This window comes from Dryobates pubescens, chromosome 11 (genome assembly GCF_014839835.1).
Source record: "Dryobates pubescens isolate bDryPub1 chromosome 11, bDryPub1.pri, whole genome shotgun sequence".
Classification (NCBI taxonomy): Eukaryota; Metazoa; Chordata; class Aves; order Piciformes; family Picidae; genus Dryobates; species Dryobates pubescens.
In genome coordinates this window covers 16,607,575-16,629,141 of record NC_071622.1, presented here as the reverse complement: position 1 = coordinate 16,629,141, position 21,567 = coordinate 16,607,575, and the positions used below count along the sequence as shown (strand labels likewise).

At 36.8% G+C, this 21,567-nt stretch overlaps 1 protein-coding gene across 1 annotated transcript in view; it reads left to right on the top strand.

Annotated features, from left to right (window-relative positions):
• CCDC18 (coiled-coil domain containing 18) overlaps positions 1-21,567 on the top strand; it is a 22,334-nt gene extending 767 nt beyond the window's left edge. The window contains exons 2-24 of the mRNA XM_054165066.1: positions 489-608; positions 782-938; positions 1,178-1,345; positions 2,235-2,344; positions 3,267-3,395; positions 5,291-5,387; positions 6,121-6,242; positions 7,360-7,669; positions 8,926-9,029; positions 9,136-9,299; positions 9,987-10,207; positions 10,989-11,099; positions 11,859-11,990; positions 12,971-13,105; positions 13,649-13,726; positions 15,127-15,243; positions 16,012-16,179; positions 17,032-17,174; positions 17,618-17,781; positions 18,602-18,815; positions 19,394-19,493; positions 20,690-20,806; positions 21,239-21,567. Coding sequence (XP_054021041.1) covers positions 489-608; positions 782-938; positions 1,178-1,345; positions 2,235-2,344; positions 3,267-3,395; positions 5,291-5,387; positions 6,121-6,242; positions 7,360-7,669; positions 8,926-9,029; positions 9,136-9,299; positions 9,987-10,207; positions 10,989-11,099; positions 11,859-11,990; positions 12,971-13,105; positions 13,649-13,726; positions 15,127-15,243; positions 16,012-16,179; positions 17,032-17,174; positions 17,618-17,781; positions 18,602-18,815; positions 19,394-19,493; positions 20,690-20,806; positions 21,239-21,424 — 3,367 coding nt within the window. The 3' untranslated portion in view covers positions 21,425-21,567. The remainder of the gene's footprint in view (positions 1-488; positions 609-781; positions 939-1,177; positions 1,346-2,234; positions 2,345-3,266; positions 3,396-5,290; positions 5,388-6,120; positions 6,243-7,359; positions 7,670-8,925; positions 9,030-9,135; positions 9,300-9,986; positions 10,208-10,988; positions 11,100-11,858; positions 11,991-12,970; positions 13,106-13,648; positions 13,727-15,126; positions 15,244-16,011; positions 16,180-17,031; positions 17,175-17,617; positions 17,782-18,601; positions 18,816-19,393; positions 19,494-20,689; positions 20,807-21,238) is intronic.

Below are 21,567 nucleotides of genomic sequence, written 5' to 3'. Positions count from 1 at the left end.
GTTTGTTAGCTGTGGTGAGGGCTGCGGTCCCTTCAGCTTATTATCTCGCGTCTTCAGTGCTCTCGACTTCTCGTTGCTCTGATTTGTTTAATTCCGCTGGTCATTGGGCAGCGAGGCATAGTTTCTGTGTCGTGGATGCGCTTTTCAGGCACCTTGCTAGTTGCATGGGCTTTCTGGAGTAACTGAGGTACTTCGTATAAACAAAAAGACTTTTCCAGTTCTCATAATAGTTTCTCGTACTTCATGAACTCTCTTACAAAAGATAATTTCTACAATTGTTTTTCTCCAGTGAATGTCAGAAAAGGCGGTGTGCAAAACGTATGTTAACATTTGGAAATTTAGCTGGTGTTTTTTTTCCTAATTGTTTTGGGGTTTTGTTTGTTTTATTTGTATTTTTTTAAGTATCTCTGCAAATAGTATTCACACATATTAACAGTGTTTTAATGCTAAATATTATTTTAACCATGTGTGGTTCCTATCAAATATAGTATGTGGACTTGCTCAGAAAGTGATGCTGCTGAAGACCTATTTGGAACTTTACAGTCATTACGGAAGCAGCTGAGAAGAACTGAACAAAATCTCCAAACTGTAGAAGAAGAGCTTTCCAGGTAGAAGTGTGTCTGGCAATGAAAACAGCCTGTCTCTTGTCATGTAAAAATCTGTGTCATTCAGTGTAATGGGTTGTTGCAAGTAGCGTATCCCGTGTTTTCCTTTTGTATATTTTTCATGAGCAATTTGGCAAAGAAAAAATTATGTAGCAACTTTTTATTCTCCCTCCTAGCACTAGTGCAAGTGAACATTGTGGCCAGTGCTTCAATGTGGCTGTAGACTTCACTTTGGAGGACCTTGTTGAGCCCAGTTGCAACTATCAAGGCTTTTCCAACTGTAAGAAGAATGGTAGTGAAACGTCTTGCCAGGATTTTCCAAGAAAACCTGAAGTAAATATTGCGCTTTGTTACTTATTTTTGTTATTTTGCTCTTTGCTGGGCATTTGAATATTTCTTTGCTCTTAGCATTTGGACTGTAGTTATATTACATTTAAGAGTGCTCTGTTGATATGATTTAAATATATTTGTTCTACAGAGTTTCCACTGATGAGTGTATTGCTTACATATGCATGTGCAAGTGTTTGTATATATATATTTATGTCAGAACTCTTTTATTTTTGTATGTTTAGTGTTACTTGGTGTCCACAGTTTCTGATAAAACTGTGGAAGAAAATGAACGTCTTAAGGAGAAGCTGGATGCCCTTCACAAGCAAAACGCAGCTTTGACTTCTCAGAACCAGTACCTAAAGAACAGAGTTGAAAAAATGAACTTCGAATTGATGCAGTCAAAGACAAGAGTATGTATCTTAAGTGTCTAAAAGAAAAACCCCACATAAAACTGAACACCCCAGTGACTGACTTTTGAGAATGTAATTCTAAACTTAATAACTCTGAATTTAATATTTTTAAATGACTCTTTTCTTTTTATAATATTCAGCATTAATTTTGGAACAGAATGGCTTTCTCTGTGAGCAAAACAACTATATTAATTATGAATTCTATCTGTTCATGTTCCAAAGTTTAATCTAAAGCTGGTAAGTTATGGAATGAAGAATACATGATGTAAGGAAGTAGTTCATTGTATTTAGTCCTAAATGTTTTTGTATCTGAGCTACACTAAGATTAATGTGAAGAATAACTATGGTACAGTAGTCCTTCATTTACAAAATCAAAAATAGTGATCTCTCAGATGGGATTAATATAGCTGGCTTTATAAAGTGGAGGTCGGTTAGAAAGAAATACTGTATTTAAGAAATCATTACACACTTGTGTGTACATTTTTTCCAAGACACTGTTTTTATGTTTGGGTTACATGTAACATTTATGAAACAAAGCTATTCTTAATGCTTTCTGTTAGAGGAATGCTATCTCCAAGACAGTACAAAAGTAAACAGACTGTGTGTTTGACAAATAGCAGAATATGAATTTTGGGGGAAAAGAAGGCAATGAGATCAGTATATGAAGAAATCATTCTGCTAGACAATATATTACACTGGAATGATGCTAGGGAATGGAAGGGTGTTAATTGAGCAGAAAATTGGAAGACAACTTCTATAGATGAGCAGGCACCTTCCTCAGTATGGTTAAGACCACTGTGTCATTTGGTAAGCAGATTGTTCTTATGTGCCTCTCCTGAAAGGTATATATGCAGGTCTTAATGAAACCTCAAATATGTTTGTATTTCAGATTTCATATCTTGAATTAACTCTGGGTACACATTTAGTCAGCATTCCAAAGTTGAAAGAGCAGATTGTAAACTTGGAAGCAGAGGTTTCAACTCAAGACAAAATTTTGAGGTAATAAGTGTACTTTTAAATCAGCATTTTATATTGATCTGCTTGCTAGATCAGTCTCATTTGGAGTGACATAATTATTGTTACTGTGTGGGTAATGTGGTCTGAGGCTTGGCACTTTTTTGGGAGCCATATATAGGAGGAGGGAGGTGGTTTATTTTGTACTGAATGTACTTCAGGAAATGGGGGGGGGGGGAACCCAACACCTCCCCCCCCCAAAAAAAAACCCCAAAACAAAACCACCACCAACAAAAAACCACCAACTGGTGAAAGAACTGAGTTTATAATGCACACTAAACATGACTGTGTCTTTTAACCGGGTAGAGTGAGTGTGTACTACCTGACTGCATGTTTTCTGTAGTAAGCATAGGTATTTTCAAACTTGTCTGCAACATGTAGTGCGAAAGATTATTTCATCATGAATCAAGGTAGACAGCCAAATAAAGCTAAAGTAAACAGCATCTAGAGGCTGTCAGGAAGACACATGTGGCTGTCAGTTTATCTTGCAATCTCTTGCTGAATAATATTCAATCAGTATCTCAATACTCTGTCTTCACAAAAGAAGTAAACCCCCTTCTATTTAATTTCTATTTTAGTGTTGTTTTCTATGTGTGTATCCTGACCAGTCATATGTATTGCAGAAAAATGGTGACTTCTATGTAGATCTCATAACACAGAGTTAGTCCTCTGGTTCCTCGGTAGTTGTGACACCTGACACCTACTGGTGCGATTTGGACAGCTCTCCAGATTGCAGACTACTCCTGGGAAATCTGGAGACTGGATATTCCAAAGCTGGTTTTGAGAGATGCAGTGTGTTTAACCAGTGCTTCTCAAACATTGTGTGCAGAAAAGAGCAACAGTATTTTCTTTTTTTTTCTCCTCAAAAAAGCTCACCTGTTATAATCATGTTTTGTTTATTTGCTAGAGATGCAGAAGATAAACTGGAGCAAAGCCAGAAAACAGGAATGGAAAGAGAAAACATGTTGCAAAGATATAAAAAGGACTACAAAAATTTGAAAACTGAGTTCATTGAACGAAGCAAGCAGGGAAAGAGGTAGCTAAGTAATTTTAATACATTGAATACAGAATAATAGTGCATAAATGTTTGTTTGCATTGGCAGATGTTCACATTAGGGAATCAAATGTTTTCTTAGCTTTAAGGATGTGTTGGGTTTTGAAATGGGGAAATTTTGTGTTAAGATACTTGTTTAAATAGGCACTTTAAAATCTTTAAAATCTACTGGTAGTTGCAGATACTGTACACTAGTAACCAGTTGTATCACCGTTTTTTTTTCTCCTCTTCAGAGCAGATGTGTTGTAGCAGAGAGCTGAAGTGTGTCCCGAATGTATTTTTCCTCATTTACTTTTAACTTTCTCTTGCACAAACCTGCAGTGTATGCTCAGTATTCAGCAATACTCAGTGCTGTAATTTTGGGACTGATATGAGGAAACTGATAGAAGCACAGTTTAACTAAGAGAATGTTTTCATGTTTTCTTCAATCTCTCATCTCTGTATGATGCTATAATTCCATGCCAATTCCCTTTTCCCCTTCTTGTTGCCTCATTTAGCCTAGAGGCTGTGTGGCTGCTGTGAGGGTTGTGTAATTTCTTTCAGCTATTGCAACTTGCTATATACGCACTATATACAATCCTATCACCACAAAATGTAATTTTAAAGAAATGAGAGGAATATGTAAAAATATTCCTACCTGCCCATTTCATTTAGTACTTCACTTGGAACAAAAATTAACTGAGTTAATGACTCTGGAAAGCATTTCATGAGCCTTTTGAATGCAAAAATCTCCTTTAGATTCCCTATCTACCCATGACATTAACCCTCCTACAGATACAGTGGGACTTGCACTACTGGTGAAGAAATGTTGATTTATGTCCACAATTAATTCAGTGCATGTGGGGTTGGAACTAGCTGTACTTAGTTGCTAGCTGTGAATTTAAATATTTTGGTACTTCAGAAAAACTGAGCTCCTGCCAGGTGTTGAAGACAACACACTGTGTGATGGTTAGTATTAGCAATTATTACTGTTTGCTTTTAATCAGTAGTTAAAACCACTTAGTATTCTTTGGCCAAGCAAACTGAAGTGTTTTAGACTAAGAATATTTTGCTTTTTAGTCTAAAATTCCTTTATCCCCTTCTCTGAACATTTTTGCTCTATCTATATTGGCAATGGTCCTCAGACTGAAAAATATTGATCTGAGGGTAGGCTGTAGTTAAATGAGGCACTTGCCCTCTGCCCAGTGACTCCCTTAGTAGAGGAGAAGCAAATGTTAATTGAGCAGTGGTGATTCTTGTGTGCCTGTGTTGGGTATCCTGAAGTGACTGAATACCTGAGCTGTCTTGAGGTTACTGTTCCAACTTTTTCCCTTGTAAGTAACAGTAGGGAAAAGTAAGAAAAGGGCAGACACAGAGTAACAGAGCAAAATAGCAGGCTCTTTGGGTTGCTCCTTTGAACAGTGGCTCACCAGATAAAACCCTAGTCTCAGCTTCCTTTACTGTTATTGATGCTGTCTCTACAGTACCCTCCAAACAGTTTATACTGTCAATCTCACAACAATTCCATCACAACAAATTCTTTGGATAGTTCCCCTCAAGCAGTTTGAATTTTAAGGAGCACTGCTGCCTTCTGCTTATTAAGTGTGTTATCCCAGTCCCTAAAATGGACTTTTACTGTGAGGGACAGGAGGGTGATGCAGATCAAACTTTTTGAAGTGGAATCAAAAGTGTCTTAATGAAACTTTATATTATTATGCAAAAACTATATTTAAAGCTACTATATGCCACATGTAAAACGTTTTGTTACCTAGCATGTGGAAACCTGTAGGAAGATAAGCTACCTGCAGCAGTGAATTTAGTGGTTGACTTTAACTGGAGGAGGTAGTTACATAATGACTGAAATGTGTGATTTTTAAACTTGGTATGGTTCTTTGCAGAGCAGAACAGCAGAGAAATGAAGCTTTGTTGAATGCGGAGGAGCTGACAAAAGCGTTCAAAAAGTATAAAGAGAAAATGACTGAAACATTGGATAAGGTAAGAGTTATTTCTTCACTTGTTTTTGGCATGCTATTAGGATTTTGCTTCTTCCAGTAAGCTAGGAAGCAGACAGCCATGAGTTCACCTTCTTTCTGCTTGTTGGTGGTAAAGACCTGAAAGAAGTGGAACAGGGTAAACAACTGTTCATGCTGGTAACTTCAGTTACCCTTTTAAACTGTCTTTGCATTGTGGACAGGCTGCTTCTTGGAGGTAATTCTGATACTGCTGCTGTTTATTCTGTTTCTTGCTTGCCAGCTGCCAATTTTACATTTTAGAATTATATGATCCTTTTAAAAGGACTCTTTTGACCCCATCTTTATATCTTTTTTAATTAAACATGATCTAGAGAAGAGCTGAGATGAAAATGAAGTAATGTTCTAATGGTCAATATTGTTAGGGCTTCCTGCCTTGTGGGGGAAAAGATACAGGCCTGAGACAGCTGTTACAGAGAATTTTTATTTGATTACACTTCTTTCCTTGTGGAAGGATATTGCCAGCCACAAATGTGCCTTAATATAGTAAACCAAAAGAATGTTATTTTTTCCCCAAATTACAGGGGAAAAAAAAAGAAAAGTTTTTTTGCCTCTTTTGTTTTCTGCACAACAGAATTATCTGTAGGTGTAGCAGAATGAAAAAAAGCATCATGTTTACAGTATTCTTTAAAAGCCTGTTGGGCAAGGAAGCCAAGATAATTGTTGTACAGTAACAAAAACCAACATTGCTTTTTAAGGTTAAAGCTGAAGAAGTAGTCTTGGGAAAACGTTTAATTAGCTGTGAAAAAGAAAAAGAGAAGTTGAATGAAACCTGTGTCAGCTACAGAAAGAATCTAGACATCCTAGAAGAGCAATTAAGGTAATGCAAGGGCTTTGAAAGATCTCTGTGCTGTTACTTAAGAAGAAAATGCCTGTTCTAATGCTGCATGCTGCCACATTCATAGTAATTCCATGCCTTCCTGGAGTGTAGGTTCAATTGCTCACACATTGCTTCTGTAGGAGATGCAGGTACTCTGGCTTTATGCATACCTGTTCTGCTGCCTGCAGCCTGCTCATGTGTGTGCTCCTGAGAAAGTACCAATGAGCATATTTACACTGCCAGGTGTGAGTCCCAACTTGCTGCACAGTCTTTTTGGACTCTAGCTAGAATGAAGGCTACTCTTGGCATGAGGAGGCTGCACTTGGGCCTGAACAGAGGTTTTGATTCTGGCTGCAACTTCTGGAAATGTCGAATCATTTTTTTGCTGCCACTCTGTTCCCACACCAAGGTCTTTTCCCACAGTTGAAAACTCTTACGCTCCTTGCATGTTTCTTCAAGCTGAACCTTTCTTAGTTTCAGAAGTCTTTTAGTAATTCATTAATGAAGACAGCTATTGGTAGTCTTCAGGATTATTAGGTTTGGACAAACAACACAGACAATTTTATTTATGCCCTTCATGTGCTGTCTGCATTCAGATTTCTGTCTTAATTATTTAGTGCATTTTGGTAGGGTTGAGCAGTGTGTGGATACTTCTATACTAGCTTGAGCCTGCTTTAATAGTTCTCTCCTACTTGTGAGAGCTTTTCCTCTAGACTGCCTTTTTTCTCTCCAAACTTGCACTGGATTTGGCACTCATCAGGACCTTTAAGCTAATTTGGTTTGCTAAATCAGCAGGTATCTAATAAAATAAATAATTTGTGATGGGCTAAAAATACAGTTTGCTCACTCTAGAGTCAGATAAAATGTGAGAAAATAAATAGGATCTTTACTCCTTTTAGTAGCAGAATGCTAGACTAGCTCAGTCTTAATATGTTATCTTGGTCCTTAGGAACAGTGAAAGCCTAGTAAAGCAGTGTAAAGTCTTCTGTCTTTTGTATAGAATTAATCCTATATTTTGAGGAGGAGGAAACTAGTAAAAGAGTATAGTGTGGCATGTTCTTTTAATGAAAATCCTCTATACTGAGCTATAACTTCTAAATGGGTATACTTTTTCTAGGCAATTAAGAGAAGAAAATCATAGCACAAAAGAAGAAATTAAGACTCTAGAGGCAAAAAATGCTGAAATGTTATCAATGCTGACTCAGTCCAATCAGAAGATCATTGATCTTGAGAGTGAAGTTTGTGAAAAAGAAGTAGTACTGAAAGAGAAAAATGCTCTAATAAGTGAAAATGCAGAGCTAAGAGCTCTTACTGCACAGCAAAATAACCGATTGAAATTATGCTATCAAGAAATTGAAGACTTGAGAGAAGAGCTCAACATCCTAGAAACCATTATTTCCCAGTTGTGTCTAAATACATCTGAAGAGGTACAGTAAGAGATACAGCCTTAAAAATTGTATTATGTGTCTTAAATTGATACTGTGTGGAAATCCTGTGATGTTCTTGAGAAACAGTTGGAGTAAAAGACCTTCACTATTCAAGATACATGAATGACATGTTTTATTTAATTTGTTTACTTTTGCCTTATTCAAGAACAAGGAGTATGTCTGTTGGAATAGATTAATTAGCAAGCATTTAAAATTACTCTTTCCATTCCTCTATGTATTGATTCCTCAGATGCATGTGTATTCTCTAACACCTGATGATGTCCTGTTATATGAAGCAGAGCAGAACAGTAAGAAGTCAGTGTGTCACACAGCCAGAGTTGATGTCAGTCTCAGCAATGGAGAAATCAGGGCAGGAGAGATTTTTCGAAGGAATTCTAAAATGTTCTTTGCTGGGAAAGAGAAGGCACATCTTCCCTGGCTGCAAATAAACTTTTTTTTTTCCTGTTACCAATATGGAGCCTGTTTTATGAGTCTGAAGCTTGTATTGGTGAAGTTTAGGGGTACGCTGACTGTGATTGGGAGAGGCATGTGAAAACAAAGTTGTGAACTGCCTGAGGTTACTGGAGGAACTGCTTAGGAAGTCAGGAAGAGCTAGACAGACTTAGGAAGTCAGGAGTACAAATTACATTAGATATCTTTGGTTTTGAAGTATAAACATGAGTAGCTGTAATGAAACCAAGAGTGTATTCGTTCTGGAGAATTTTGTATTGTTTTGTTTTGGGCTGTTGTGACCACAGAAAATTACTTTGAAGAGCCTTAAAAATTGATGTAGGACCCTTTTTGGAAAATACATGTGAATTTTCTGGTGGAAAAAAATGGGATTATTCTAGCAATTGAAGGAAACAGTCATCTGTAACTTGAGAAAAGTGGGTATCAAACACAGTCATCAAACTGAAAGGAAGCATGATGTGAGAAGTTCAAAACATGCCATTACTGGCAGTATCTCCATTTATTTGATTTGTCACAGCAAAAATGTTCATACTTCAGTACCCATACAAAGATATATAAAGGAATGGTCGCAGTTTCAGGTGGCCTTAATGCCTGTAATTTCTTCTAGCATGAGACATATCTGCAGTACTTTGCAAACACCTACTTAGAACAATTTTAGTGATCATGTTACCCAGTTTTATCATCCTGCTTATGTGTCTTAACCTTTATATGATAGTATAACACATGAATTAATCACACTGTGAGGCAATAATAAATTGATAGGGTTTTTCCCCTTTAACTTCTAGTTTAAATGGCAGTACTTGAAACACCAGCTGTCCAGTTCCTCAACGAAAGAAGCCCTCTCTGAATCGTGTTGTCAGTTGAATAAACCTTCGATTGCTGACCTAAGGTATAACTTTCCATAATTCAGGAACCAGAAAGAATAAGCAGATAACAAGGTGGTATTAGGGTAGGCGTGTAGAAAGAATGTTAAATAATTGTCTCCTCTCTTATAGTAGCATTAAACTAGCAGCAGAAGAAACAGAAATTCGAAAGCCTTCTGCAAACTTAACAAACTGTGGTGGAGCTGAGCATCTTTCCAGTGATAATGAAAGACAAGAAAATCACAGATTATGTGGCCTGGAAACAGAGCCTGTAAAATTGGTCAGAAGTCAAGAAGGTAAACTTATTGAAATAGCTTGTGCAGTACTGACTAATCCACAGAATAGCAATTTTTGGGAGCTTTTAAATTGTTTCTGTAGCATTACTTAAATATAGCTGCATTAATAGATATGCTTTGATTGAACAGGGAACGCTTTAACACCTTGAAATTCTGGGAGTTGTCATGGTCTCCTAGCACAGTATGCTTCCTTTTGCAAGTTAGTTATTTGTTCAGCAATATCTAAGCTACATCTTGTGTTGAAATAGAGCTCTGTGGTGGTTGCTTTCTTTTTGATGCAAGTTATGTGAAGGTCTCCATATTATCTTTGATTTCTCCTTGTCCTGCTGTTGCAGAATTTCTGCAGTTTCTTTTGCAATAACTATTAAGAGTGTTCCATGAAATGACTTTGGGGCATCTATACAGTGTTGCTTAATGTTACTCTCTTTTGTTGTTTGTTTTTTTTTTTAAGAAGATGGTAGACTTTGTTTTGTGAGGGAAGATTGTTTTTATGAGTCACTGCTTTCAGTTAGATTATGGGGGGGAAAAAAAAAAAACCCACCCAAGTCTTTTTTTTCTGAATACTACATGTGTTAGTTCAATGTGCTGTCATTAAATCATATTTTTCCTCTCTTTGGTGTGTGAGATTGCTTGCTTGCTTGCTGGTTTGTGTGTTCTTTTATAAATTAAACTTTTTTTTAACTTTAGAGAGGAGAAAATGTCAACAGTTGGAACTTATCAGCAAAAAATTTGAAAAGGAGAAGCAAAGATTCCAGAGAGAGTTAAGAGAATTACGTGCCCAACTGACAAAAGCAGAGGATGAGAAGTCTTCTTTGAAGACCAGCATGGATCAGAGAGCAAGTCAGCTTCAAATCATACAGGAAGACCTATTGAAGAAAGCCTCTAAAACTGGTAGCTTAGAGAAAGAAGTAGGTTTTTAGCAGCACTGGAAAAATACATCTCTTTTTGCTTGATTCAGTAATCAAAGGTAGTTAAGGCAATAGTTACAGGAAAACTGCAATTGCTGTGTTAATTTTAAAATCTGGCTTACTTAAGTGGAAAATAAGTTTTTCTGCTTGCTCAACAAGCTACTGCCTTAGCTTGTTTGCTGCCAGAAATCTTGTTTTAAAGCTGTTGTAGTTACTGGGCTTCGCAGTACTGTGATACTGTGATATTATGAATTACATGGAAAATATGCCCAGTACGTAGTCTTATTGTGGTGGTATAGTTGAATTGATGTATAGTCTTAGGAAACGTTGATGAAACACCTTTATTTTTCTTTACTAAATGTTAGTACTATTGCCAGAGATTAACACCCTTATCCAGTAGTCTCAAAAGAAAGAAATTAAGCTTCAGATAGCTCTTACCTGGTTTGAATAAGTTAAAATTATTATGCTTACATTCTGGTGCTAATGTGTTTATAGAATTACTGCAAATCCCATTCCGCTGGATTTCCTAATGACCATAAGTGTTACAAATGCATAATAGCTAATTGACTCATGGCCCTGATAGAATTGGATAGATATGAGGTAAATCGTCCTGAATTCTTCTGTGTGAGCAGTGAAGTTTCATAGATCATAGCAAAATTAAAAAAAAAAAAAAGTAATTAAAAATACTGAAATGGAATTGGTGATCAGAAGATATATACAAATACTTGAATAAACCTGAGCTGATTGTCTTTGTGCTGTTTTGTGACACCTTCAATTTCAGATAACAAAGAAATCTTCTCAAATTTCTGCACTTGAGAAACAACTGGAAGAAAAGACTATTGCTTATTCCACTGCTGCAGCAAGAAATTCTGAGCTGGAACAGGAACTCATGGTAAAATGTTCTCTGTGACAAGCTACATTTCTGTGAAAACACAAATGAAGGTTAAAGTCTAAGTTTAAAGCAGTATTACTCCATCTATTCAAAATGGATAGACTTTCAGATCCCCAGGTTTTAAACTGTATCATGTGTTATTTGTAACTTTTTTTTTCCCCCCTGCTTTTGAACATGGTGAGTTATTAGTGGACATGTTACTTTTTCCTTTTGACCATAAGTGCAGTGAAACTGTGGTCCTGTTGTGATCAATGGTAGCGTTGCCGTTTCAGTGAAATACATACAGATCTACGAATAAGGGTCTCCTAAATGGTTGTAAGTCAAGAAAGGTTTTTAACACTTGGAGCACTGTGAATTACAGTCTGAATATCATTAGATAGTTTTGGGAAGGAGTCTTAGATTGCTAGAAAAGGAAACTATTGATATGGTTCCTTTCAAATGGAAATCTGTGTTTAAAGGATTCCATCTATCCATGTGAATATAGAGTTTGTCAGAAGTTCCTTGCTTCATTTGATGTAATCTGTGCAAGCAGACAACCTCAGCAGATACCTCATCTCTGTAGTGTGACTGCATTTAGTGGCATCCCATACCTGTGTTCCAGGTGTGGCATTCTTTGAGATGACCCATACTATGTATAAATTCAGTATTTTCTGTGGTGTCCTTTTATGAAATCTAGGAACCTGATCATCAAATAAGCCACTATTTAATATCACACATGAATGTTTCTATTAAGTCTATTCTGTTGTTGCTGTTTCCCAGGATAAAAACAGACATATTCATGAGCTGGAAACAACTATTAGTGAAGAATATGGGCAAATAACTTCTGCTTTTGAAAAAGCCAAGTTGGTTCACCTTCAGCAGCACAAAGAGATGGAGAAACAGATTGAACTGGTAAGACCTTCCTTGTATGACTGATATACTTGTTAACTTTTTTACTGTGCCGATTTCTTTGTCTCTTTAGTATCTCTGAAATAGATGTCCAATTAAAAATTTATAGTAAAGGTTGTATCTTCTCCCTGCACTTCCTGTTTGTAGTTCATTTTCCATTGAACATTACACAATCTCATAATATGCTATTTTCTGCTCAATTGAAGAGAAATGGGGACTTGGGAAGAACACTGTTACTCTTTGCCTACTAGGGTTAAACTATGTGGGCTTCTAACAATATTTTTTTTGTTTGCTGAACCTCTGCCAGCCTGAGCCTTATGAGTGTCTGTGTTGAGGGTGAACTGTCAGTTGGGTTTTCAGTCTTTAGAGAAGAATTCTGTTGCTTCACATGATTAGAACCATATAACCATGTCTATTTTTAGCTGCTTGGGGAGCTTGCCACCTTTTACTGAAGAACACATCCGTGTCTTAATGTCTTGGCTGATGACAGCCAATTACCATCGGCCTGCCTTCATTCTTTTGATTCTCCTGCTGCTTTAAAAGATTAAGCATTTGGGGTTTCTCAATATTTTTAGAAATGTGCAATACTGCTGATGGTAGTGATAGGATTAGGGGGAATGGAATGAAGCTGGAGGTGGGGAGATTCAGGCTGCATGTGAGGAGGAAGTTCTTCACCATGAGAGTGGTGAAGCCCTGGAATAGGTTGTCCAGGGAGGTGGTTGAGGCCCCATCCCTGGAGGTGTTTAAGACCAGGCTGGATGAGGCTCTGGCCAGTGTGTGTGTGTGTGTGTGTGGGGTGTCCCTGCCCATGGCAGGGGGGTTGGAATTAGATGATCCTTGTGGTCCCTTCCAACCCTGACTGATACTATGGTAGGAATGCATTTACTTTTTAATCTTAAAATGATGGATGAATAGAACTGTGTATTTAGATGTACAAATTCTCTGAAAAATCTTACTAAAACTAAAGCATTAATTACTTACAGCTTCAGACAGAGCTGGAGGAGCAACATCAACAATTCATTGAACGAGAGAAAATAATCTCTGTTTTGCAACAAGATATTATACACAAACAGCATCACATTGACTCATTGGATGGACTTCTGATTGAGAGCAGAGAGGTAAGGTTGTCTTATTCTTTAAATGCAGATCAAACAAGCCACTACTAATGATGAAAAACATGTCTGTAAACACGTGGGGAAAAAAACCAAAATATACTTGTGTTTTACATATTTGTTTCTTAATTCCTGTTTGAGTAATTGATTGAATCGTGTGTAGTCCCCAGCTACTACTACTATATGTTGTACAAACTTAGGTGACCCTTATTTTCTATCTCAGCATTCTTTGTATGCTTCTGCCTTGTCCTTTAGCAAATGTCAAAGAACAATTGCATATCTTTGGCACAAGGTGAAAGCCCAAGAACGGTCTATTATGGCAACTTTTTATTCCTTTTAGTAATTCCTACTGTTGAAGAGTATGAAGGTACACTTACCAGGAATGAAATCCAATTCAAAGCAGGCTGCACACAAATATAGTACACAAGCAATTGTGTTCTAAATACATATGTATTTTTTTTCCCTATTTTTTTTTAAGGTGAGTTTTATTAGTTAGATTACTGTTACCATGTTTACATTTTGTTCTCTTGAATAAAAATGTACAAACAGGAAATGGAGAATCAAAATGTCAAGAAAGATCAAGGACTGAAGATGCTGAAAAGTCAGCTAACAGAAGAAACAATCAAAGTTAGTAAGATCTCTGTAATTTTCAATTAATAGTTTAAAAACTTGCAGTAATGGTGTATTTCCTTTTATCTTCTATAGAAAAACTGTATTAAGGCTGCTTTATAGAACTCTGTCTCATATAAATGTTTCACAAGTCATTAGTCTGGAGTTTTTCAACTGTTTTTTTTTTAATTGAGAAGTATGATGAAACCTGCAGTAACAGATTATGCAATGCATAATTGTGTTATTAAATTATCGTAGTTACAAACAGGGCAGAATTGTGCTTTTTGTATTCTTGAAGTGAAACACTGTCTAACAAAGATAATGTTATGTAGGTGTTTGCCCTAGATAGGACATACAGTATCACAAATGTTTAAAATATAATACTGGTTATGTGTTTTAGCCATCTATACCACTTCCTATTATTTGCCTGAGAAATATTTTCTATGCAGCACTTGCAGCACTATTTCAATAAACCATTGCCATGTGCTCATGTACTACAATCAGGTTTCAAACGGTATTAAATCCTCAGATTATCACTTGGAGAGGACACTGGGGTCTTAACTGGTAGCATGCTTGTTCCAACTTGTGTTGGATCAGTTTTCTGTCTAAGTGACTTCACAGTATTTGGGATGTTCTCCAAAATCAAGACCCAGTATAAATTAGCTCTAAAGAAACTGGTGGGTGGAGGGGTATATGATCCAATATAGTTCAGAGAACTGGTAGCATTGGAAACATTAGCCAATCTGCAGCGAAATGCCTCACAAATCCAGTTGATGATAAAAGTGCTCTTAAAATTGAAACCCAGTAGTTAAGGAATCTTTAATTACAATGGCTTAAGATCTCTGGGGGTTTGCTCATTGCAGTTGTTATCCATTTGAGGTTATGTTTGTTAGAGATCACTCATCCAAATTAATAGTAAAAGTGTAAAATAGCTAAACCATGCTGATATTGCTCAAAGATAGGTTGGACTTGATGATCTTGAAGGTCTCTTCCAACCTGGTTTATTCTATTCTAAGTTTTACCTTTCTGGTAGAGCTTGGGCAATGTATCTCAGTACAGAAAGAAAGAAAAAAGCAAACAGCTGTTTCATAGCTTTCTGAGAGGAATTGTGTTAAGATCTGAATGTTACTTTTGAAAAAAGACTTGTTGCAACCCATGATGATCATTCCAAATTTCTTGATGCAGTTCCCTGTATAATAAAATATGGTGGGTTAATTTTGGTATTGATATTTCAGTTTTAAAATTTATCATAGTCTTCTGTGCTTGTTTTAAAATACTCTTTACGTAAAAATACAGTTTGCCAGACATTTGACATAAACAAGATAGAGTTTTTTAATGCCTTTTTTGTTTAGTCTGGTTAAAAAAACCCCATTGCATGCAGTTTTAACTAATTGGTTAAATCTGTTACATTTAACTAGGTGAGACAACTTGAGTCAGCACTAAATGTGTGTAAGGAAGAAGTTGCACTGTATTTGAGTCAGTCACAAGAAAATAAGGAGATATTTGAAAATCAGCTCAAAAAAAAGTCTGAAGAGGTAACAGCTTGTTTAATGATTCTTATGTATTCCTGAGAACACTTGTTTTGAGTTATTTAATCTGAGTTTATGAATTAAGAGACAAAAAATTTGCAGCACAAGCTGTGAATAGAAAGTAAGCCTTGGGATAAAACTACCTTTTGTGAGGGTAAAGAGGAAAATCGTAACTAAGAAATGCATAAGCTTAGGGGAAAGAAGTAAATGAATTGTTGAAAGAAGTAACAAAATCAGAAGGAAGTGGAAAGAAAGCATTATCTTGAGGAAAAAAGTTGAGAGCGCACTATTGCAATATAAACTTGGATATACATAATTGACTTGTGATGAGTTAGGCACTTGGAATTCCTGTTTTTTCTTGTCTTAGAGGCAGGAAGAAATAAATGGGGTGGACTGAGAACAAAATCTGAAGGGGAAAACGAGGACTTTCTGAGAAATAAAGTAGCAAGAAAGACAGAAAGAAAAGTCATTCACTAATTTAGAAATGAAAAATCTGTTATATATGGTTTTAAAACACTGACTTGTTTAGGTCTATTTAGAAAGCAAGAAGCCAAAAACTGAAGATTGTAAGTTACTACTTTCCTCACTTTAAAATGCACAATTCAGTGATGAGTTGTGATGTGTTTATGTGGTGTTGAAACTGCAATGCAACAAAATTCAGAGCCAGATGTGTTACTGAATCTTAAGTGATTCTGTGCTCATTAAGAACAAAGAGAAGAGCTGGTGCGAGTGCAAATAAAAATGTTTTATTGTAATGGGAAAATGTGTTTTCAGGTTTGTTATTTACAGAAAGAAATACAAATAAAAGATCAGAATATTCAGGATACAAGGGAACAAAACATTCTCCTACAACAGACTTTGCATCATCAGCAGCAAATGTTGCAGCAAGAAACTATTAGAAATGAGGAGCTGGAAGATAATCAAATTAAACTTGAAAAACAGGTACAGTACGGTGAGAAGACAGGTGATTAAATGCTTTTATATAGGTCTTTGTAATACTTGTAAAAGCTGAACATTTCTTTGATAACTGGGTTGATTACTTACTGTTTTAGATATATCTAAACCAAAGACTTCAGTGTCTTGTCTTAAACCAGGTTCTCTATTGTCAGAAACTCTAGCTACCTTTAGAGGGGCTAAATACTTGGAAAATCGAACACAGAAAGCTGAATCACAGAATCACCAAGGTTGGAAGAGACCTCAAAGATCATCAAGTCCAACCTGTCACCACAGACCTCATGACTAAACCATGGCACTAACTGCCACATCCAGTTCCCTCCTGAACAACTCCAGGGATGGTGACTCCACCACCTCCCTGGGCAGCACATTCCAATGGCTAACGACTCTCTCGGTGAAGAACTTTCTCCTCACCTCAAGCAAAAACTTCCCCTGGCACAGCTTGAGACTGTGTCCTCTTATTCTGGTGCTGGTTGCCTGGGAGAAGAGACCAACCCCATCCTGGCTACAACCACCCTTCAGGTAGTTGTAGACAGCAATAAGGTCTCCCCTGAGCCTCCTCTTCTCCAGGCCAAACAACCCCAGCTTGTAGGGCTTGTGCTCAATGCCTCTCCCCAGCTTCATTGCCCTTCTCTGGACACATTCAAGTGTCTCTATGTCCCTCTTAATCTTTATATGCTTACTAGCAACTGTCTTTCAAATGTGACTGCAAAATTCTGGTCTTGGATTATGTAAAATCTGTGTTAAAACTCTCACTGCAAGAGTTGCAAGGCAAGGATGTATAATTCTCTGGTATGTAATTTGAAAGTGCCAATACATTTTAAATACCCATTTAAACAGGTATCCAATTTGGAGCAAGAGCTTCAGAAGCAGAAAACACATGCCGAAGCTGAGTTGAGAAAAGTAGAGGTGAAACTTGGTCTAGCTGCTCAGGAGGCAGATTTAAACAGACAGAAGGTGGATGAACTTAATAGTACAATCAGGTAGGTTAAGAATAACTGAGAGGTATGTTATGCAGAGAGACTTGTCAATAAGAAAGATTGCTGTCTTGAAATGGTATTCAGCTATGTAGTCAAAGAATTCAGAATCTGTGTGAGCCAAGATTGGAAGTTTCTAACTAGGAGAGGCATGAGCTCCTGAAAGAGTCTTCGACAGAGTTAATGGAATTAATGTGTTTCCTGGCAACCTAGTTAGCCTTACTGCCTGAATAGGCACTTCATAATGCAGTTCAATTCACAATTATGTCAAGTTGCTTGTAATTCTAGATGGTAGGTTTTAGGAAAGCAAGAAAACCCTACTTAGAATGACACTTTTTCATTCCTGTTTTATTCACAAATGCTTGTCTTGGAGCATTTAAGCATATGTGTCACTTTTGTTATTACAAGGTTTGTTGGTTGTTATTTTTCTGGTTGCTGCTTCTATTTAGACAAATTAAACTGGAGATGGAACAGTGCAAGAATGAACTTACTGGTATGGAAAAAGAAGTAGTGCAGTTAAAAGAAGAGGGTGAACACAAAACAATGCAGATAAATCAGTTGAATGTTACTTTGCAAGAAGCACAATCAAAGCTCAATGAAAAGGCAAATGAGGGTAATTTGCAATTTTATTTCTTAGGCTTCCTTTCATGTACTATTTCTCTGTATTATTTACATTTTCCCTTTTTCTTCTATCAAGTCTGTAAAAAGACGAATTTTTATGGAGGGCCTATTCTTTTTTTAATGTATGGATAATTCCAAAGTTTTTAAGATAAAAACTAAAAAAAAAAGTCCACAACAACAAAGCAAACAAATCCTACTGCACTCCCCCCAAAAACTCTAACCCCCCTTCCCCAGGCATTTTTTAACTTACTTTTGCAAATTCTCACTTGTGTAGGATGTACCTTTACCCCAAGGGAAATGAATGTCATTTTCCCTGTGAGCTGACAATGCACATTCAAGCAAGACACTTGGGTTTAAGGAAGGCATATGCCCACCACACCTATTTACAAGAATTTAGCTCTTTAAAACAAGCAGAAAACCCCACAAGAATATCTATGGAAATTACAAACTTTTCAGCCCCTCCTCCTCCACTTAATTTTCCAGTTCTTTTAAACTGGAGGCTTACTAGCTTTCTGCTTGCTTCCTCCATAGCACTACGTAGTCAGTTACTGTGTTGTCTCTGTACTTTCTTGGTCGAAGAGTTAACCTCCTTATACTTCAAGTTAGTTGTATATTACGAGCTGAATAAAGCCAACGAAGTCTTGTGTGTCATGTAAAGGTTGTTGAATAACATCAGAAATCACTGTTTTTGCAGATTTTCCTGAAACTACTAAAAGTTTGTTATGACCACAAGTACTAGTAGGCAGCAGTATTGCATAAAGGCTCTGACTTACCAATTAAACATCTTGTGTTTTGTGGTATGTGTAAAATAGCAAATAATTTAGAAGATAAGCTGCTTCACAGTGAGACTTACCACAAAGAAGCCTTACAAAAAATAGAAGAACTACAATCTGCATTACAGAAGGCCCAGGGAGAATTAAAAATTGCTTCGACGCAGCTTCGGGCATTGCAAGATGCATTACGGGATGCACAGTCCTCTCTGGAGGAGAAGCGTGTTGTTATCATGGATCTAACAACTGAGCTCAGGTAAGCTGGGTGTCTTTTCCATCACAGAAACTTAGTTATGTTAGTTTTTCATTAGGAATTGCAAGTGGTTTGGTCTTCTTTTTTTTTTCCTTTTCATTTTAGCAGCTCTCTACAATATTTAAAGTGTTTCTGGCTGTAAGATAACTTGATACTGCATCTCCTCAGCTCGCTTTTTATTTCTAGATATTATACTGAATTTGGGGGGGAATTCTGTTCTAAAATTTGCTGAGATTATTTAATGAATCCTGAAGTTGTGAAATAATTTTATCAGAAATGCATGTATAGCAAAGCTGTCCCATTTCCTTTCTGACCATAAATTAACATTACTTGCTTCTGTATTACTCTTCTTAAAAAATTATATTTTCCTGCTCATCAATTGAATGACATGAGTAAGGAAGTTACTGGTAAATCTCCACCTGGAATACAGTTAATTATTTCATTTGGGTTTGTTTTCTTTGCGTTCAGTTAGCTGATTCACATTTTAAAGTAGTTTTAAGTAATCTCATGATTTTCAAGCCGGATACTTGAAGCTAAGCAACTGAACGTGCATTAAGCAGTTAAACATATGAGATTTTCAGGTATTGCAAGGGAGAAATTGAAGGCAAAACCCAAGAACTCCTTGATATGGACCAAGCATTGAAAGAACGGAATTGGGAATTGAAACAAAGAGTGGCTCAGGTCAGATAATTGTAATTATGTTACTGACAATTGTTCTTATTATGCAGTAGATAACTTGTAAAAAGTCAGCTAGATTTCACTGCCTTCATACATCATTCCAAACTGTACTGTTAATATAGCCACAGTGTCACCCTCAAAACTAGCTGTATGCTACTGAAGTCTTATGGTACCAGGAAAACCAGGTTGTGCTCCTCTATGAGTGCACAGACTGCTGTTTAGATTGACCTGAAGCCTCCTGCAAACTTGTCCCGTAATTCTTTCTTACCAATACAGTTAGCGGATGACTGTTACATTGATGGCTGATAAAGCAAGTATCTGCACTGAAGTTTGCTTGGAAATGATAGATTCCTTTCCAGGTTTGCATTGGAGCCAACCTCTAACTATGAAATAGTAAATTGGTTGTGAAAAATTTTTGTAGCTCATTTGAAATATTTTCAGTCTGTGAGTTTCAGGAGGCCACACCTGATGTATTCTTGCAGCAGTGTCCTCCTAGCTGCTCTGGGAATTTATCAGAGCAATAGGACTTTATTGTGGCTTTACAGTACCTTAAGGAAACCTACAAAAACACTGGAGGGGGTCTTTTTTGACAAGGGCATGCAGTGATGGCTTTGAACTGAAAAAGGGTAGATTTAAATTGGATGTAACGATGAAGTTCTTCACTGTGCAAATGGTGAGGCACTAGAACAGGTTGCCCAGAAAGGATATGGGTGCCCCATCTGTGAGTAGTATTCAAGGCCGGGTCAGATAGGCCTTTGATCAACCTGGTCTAGTGGAAGGTGTCCCTGCCCATGGCAGGGATGTTGGTACTGCATGATCCTTTTCAGTCCAAACTATTCTCTCTGACTTTTTTTTTTTTTTTTTCCCCCCCTTGATAAACTTTTGACACTTTCTAACAAGATGTATTAGTGTACTAAGGTACTCATTACATTCTGCTTAAAATGATAACTGGGTTTGTATTCTGTGTATCTGAGGACCAAACACGTGCAGTTTCTCCCACCTTTCCACTTTCCTCTTTGTCTGTGGCTCCAATTTTTTTAAGCATAGCTAGGGGGTATTTTTAGATTGACTGCTTGAGAGAATATTCTTGGCACTACAAAGGATTAGTTTCTTTTTGCTGTCATGTTTTGTAATGTTGTTTCTTAAAATGTGTATACTGGTTGAAAATAAGAGAGTTCCTTTTCTTCCTTTGTCTGTAGATTACACAGTTGGATATGACAGTTCGTGAACATAGGGGAGAAATGGAACAACAGATAATTCGATTAGAGTGCAATTTAGAGAAGTCGGAGTTAGAAATTAAGGAATGCAATAAACAGGTAATTCTTACTTTATTAAAAAAAACAACCCAAAAACACAGTTTTCCCAACAAAATGCAGACAGTTCTATGAGAGTCTAGTCCTAGGACACAATAGCTGGCCAGGTTTAATCTCAAAGAGTGAAACACTTCTTACTGGGAAGGAGTACCTCAATGTACCAGTAAAAATATTTTCTATGTCTACTACACCCAAAAAAACCTGCAGGGAAATAGCAGTCTAAAAATTAAATGTTTTTTTCACTTGATAAGATACAGCTCCCAAACTGCCCTTTCAATAAAGGAAATAAATGACAAAGTAAAATAAGGTATTGACAAGGGAAGCCAAAGTCGGGGGTAATAGTGAGTTATGAGTTTTCCTTGGGGTGTTGCTTTTTTTAAGTTGTTCTGACTTCACTAGAATATCTGTTCTGATTTAATTACATTTTCTGCTCAGATTGAGATCTTAGAGAAGAAACTCCAGATTTCTAAAGATGAACTCCGTGAAAAAGAGTTTGAATTGCTCCAGAAAGAGCAAGAAATAAATCAGCTGAAGAAAAAGATTGAAAGGAAACAACCAAGCCTAGAAGCTCTTGAAAAGGTAAAGTGTTCCTTGGAGAAACAACAAATCATCAATTTTTAATGCCATTACCACAGCTGATGAGGAGTGATGTGGTGTCTCTTTAGAATAAGTGCTATTACATCTCCCCATGTAACTGTATTGTATATCCTGGTGTTTGCTGAATCTTGATGCCCTAAAGGTAAACCAGTTTAATGATTTAAAAA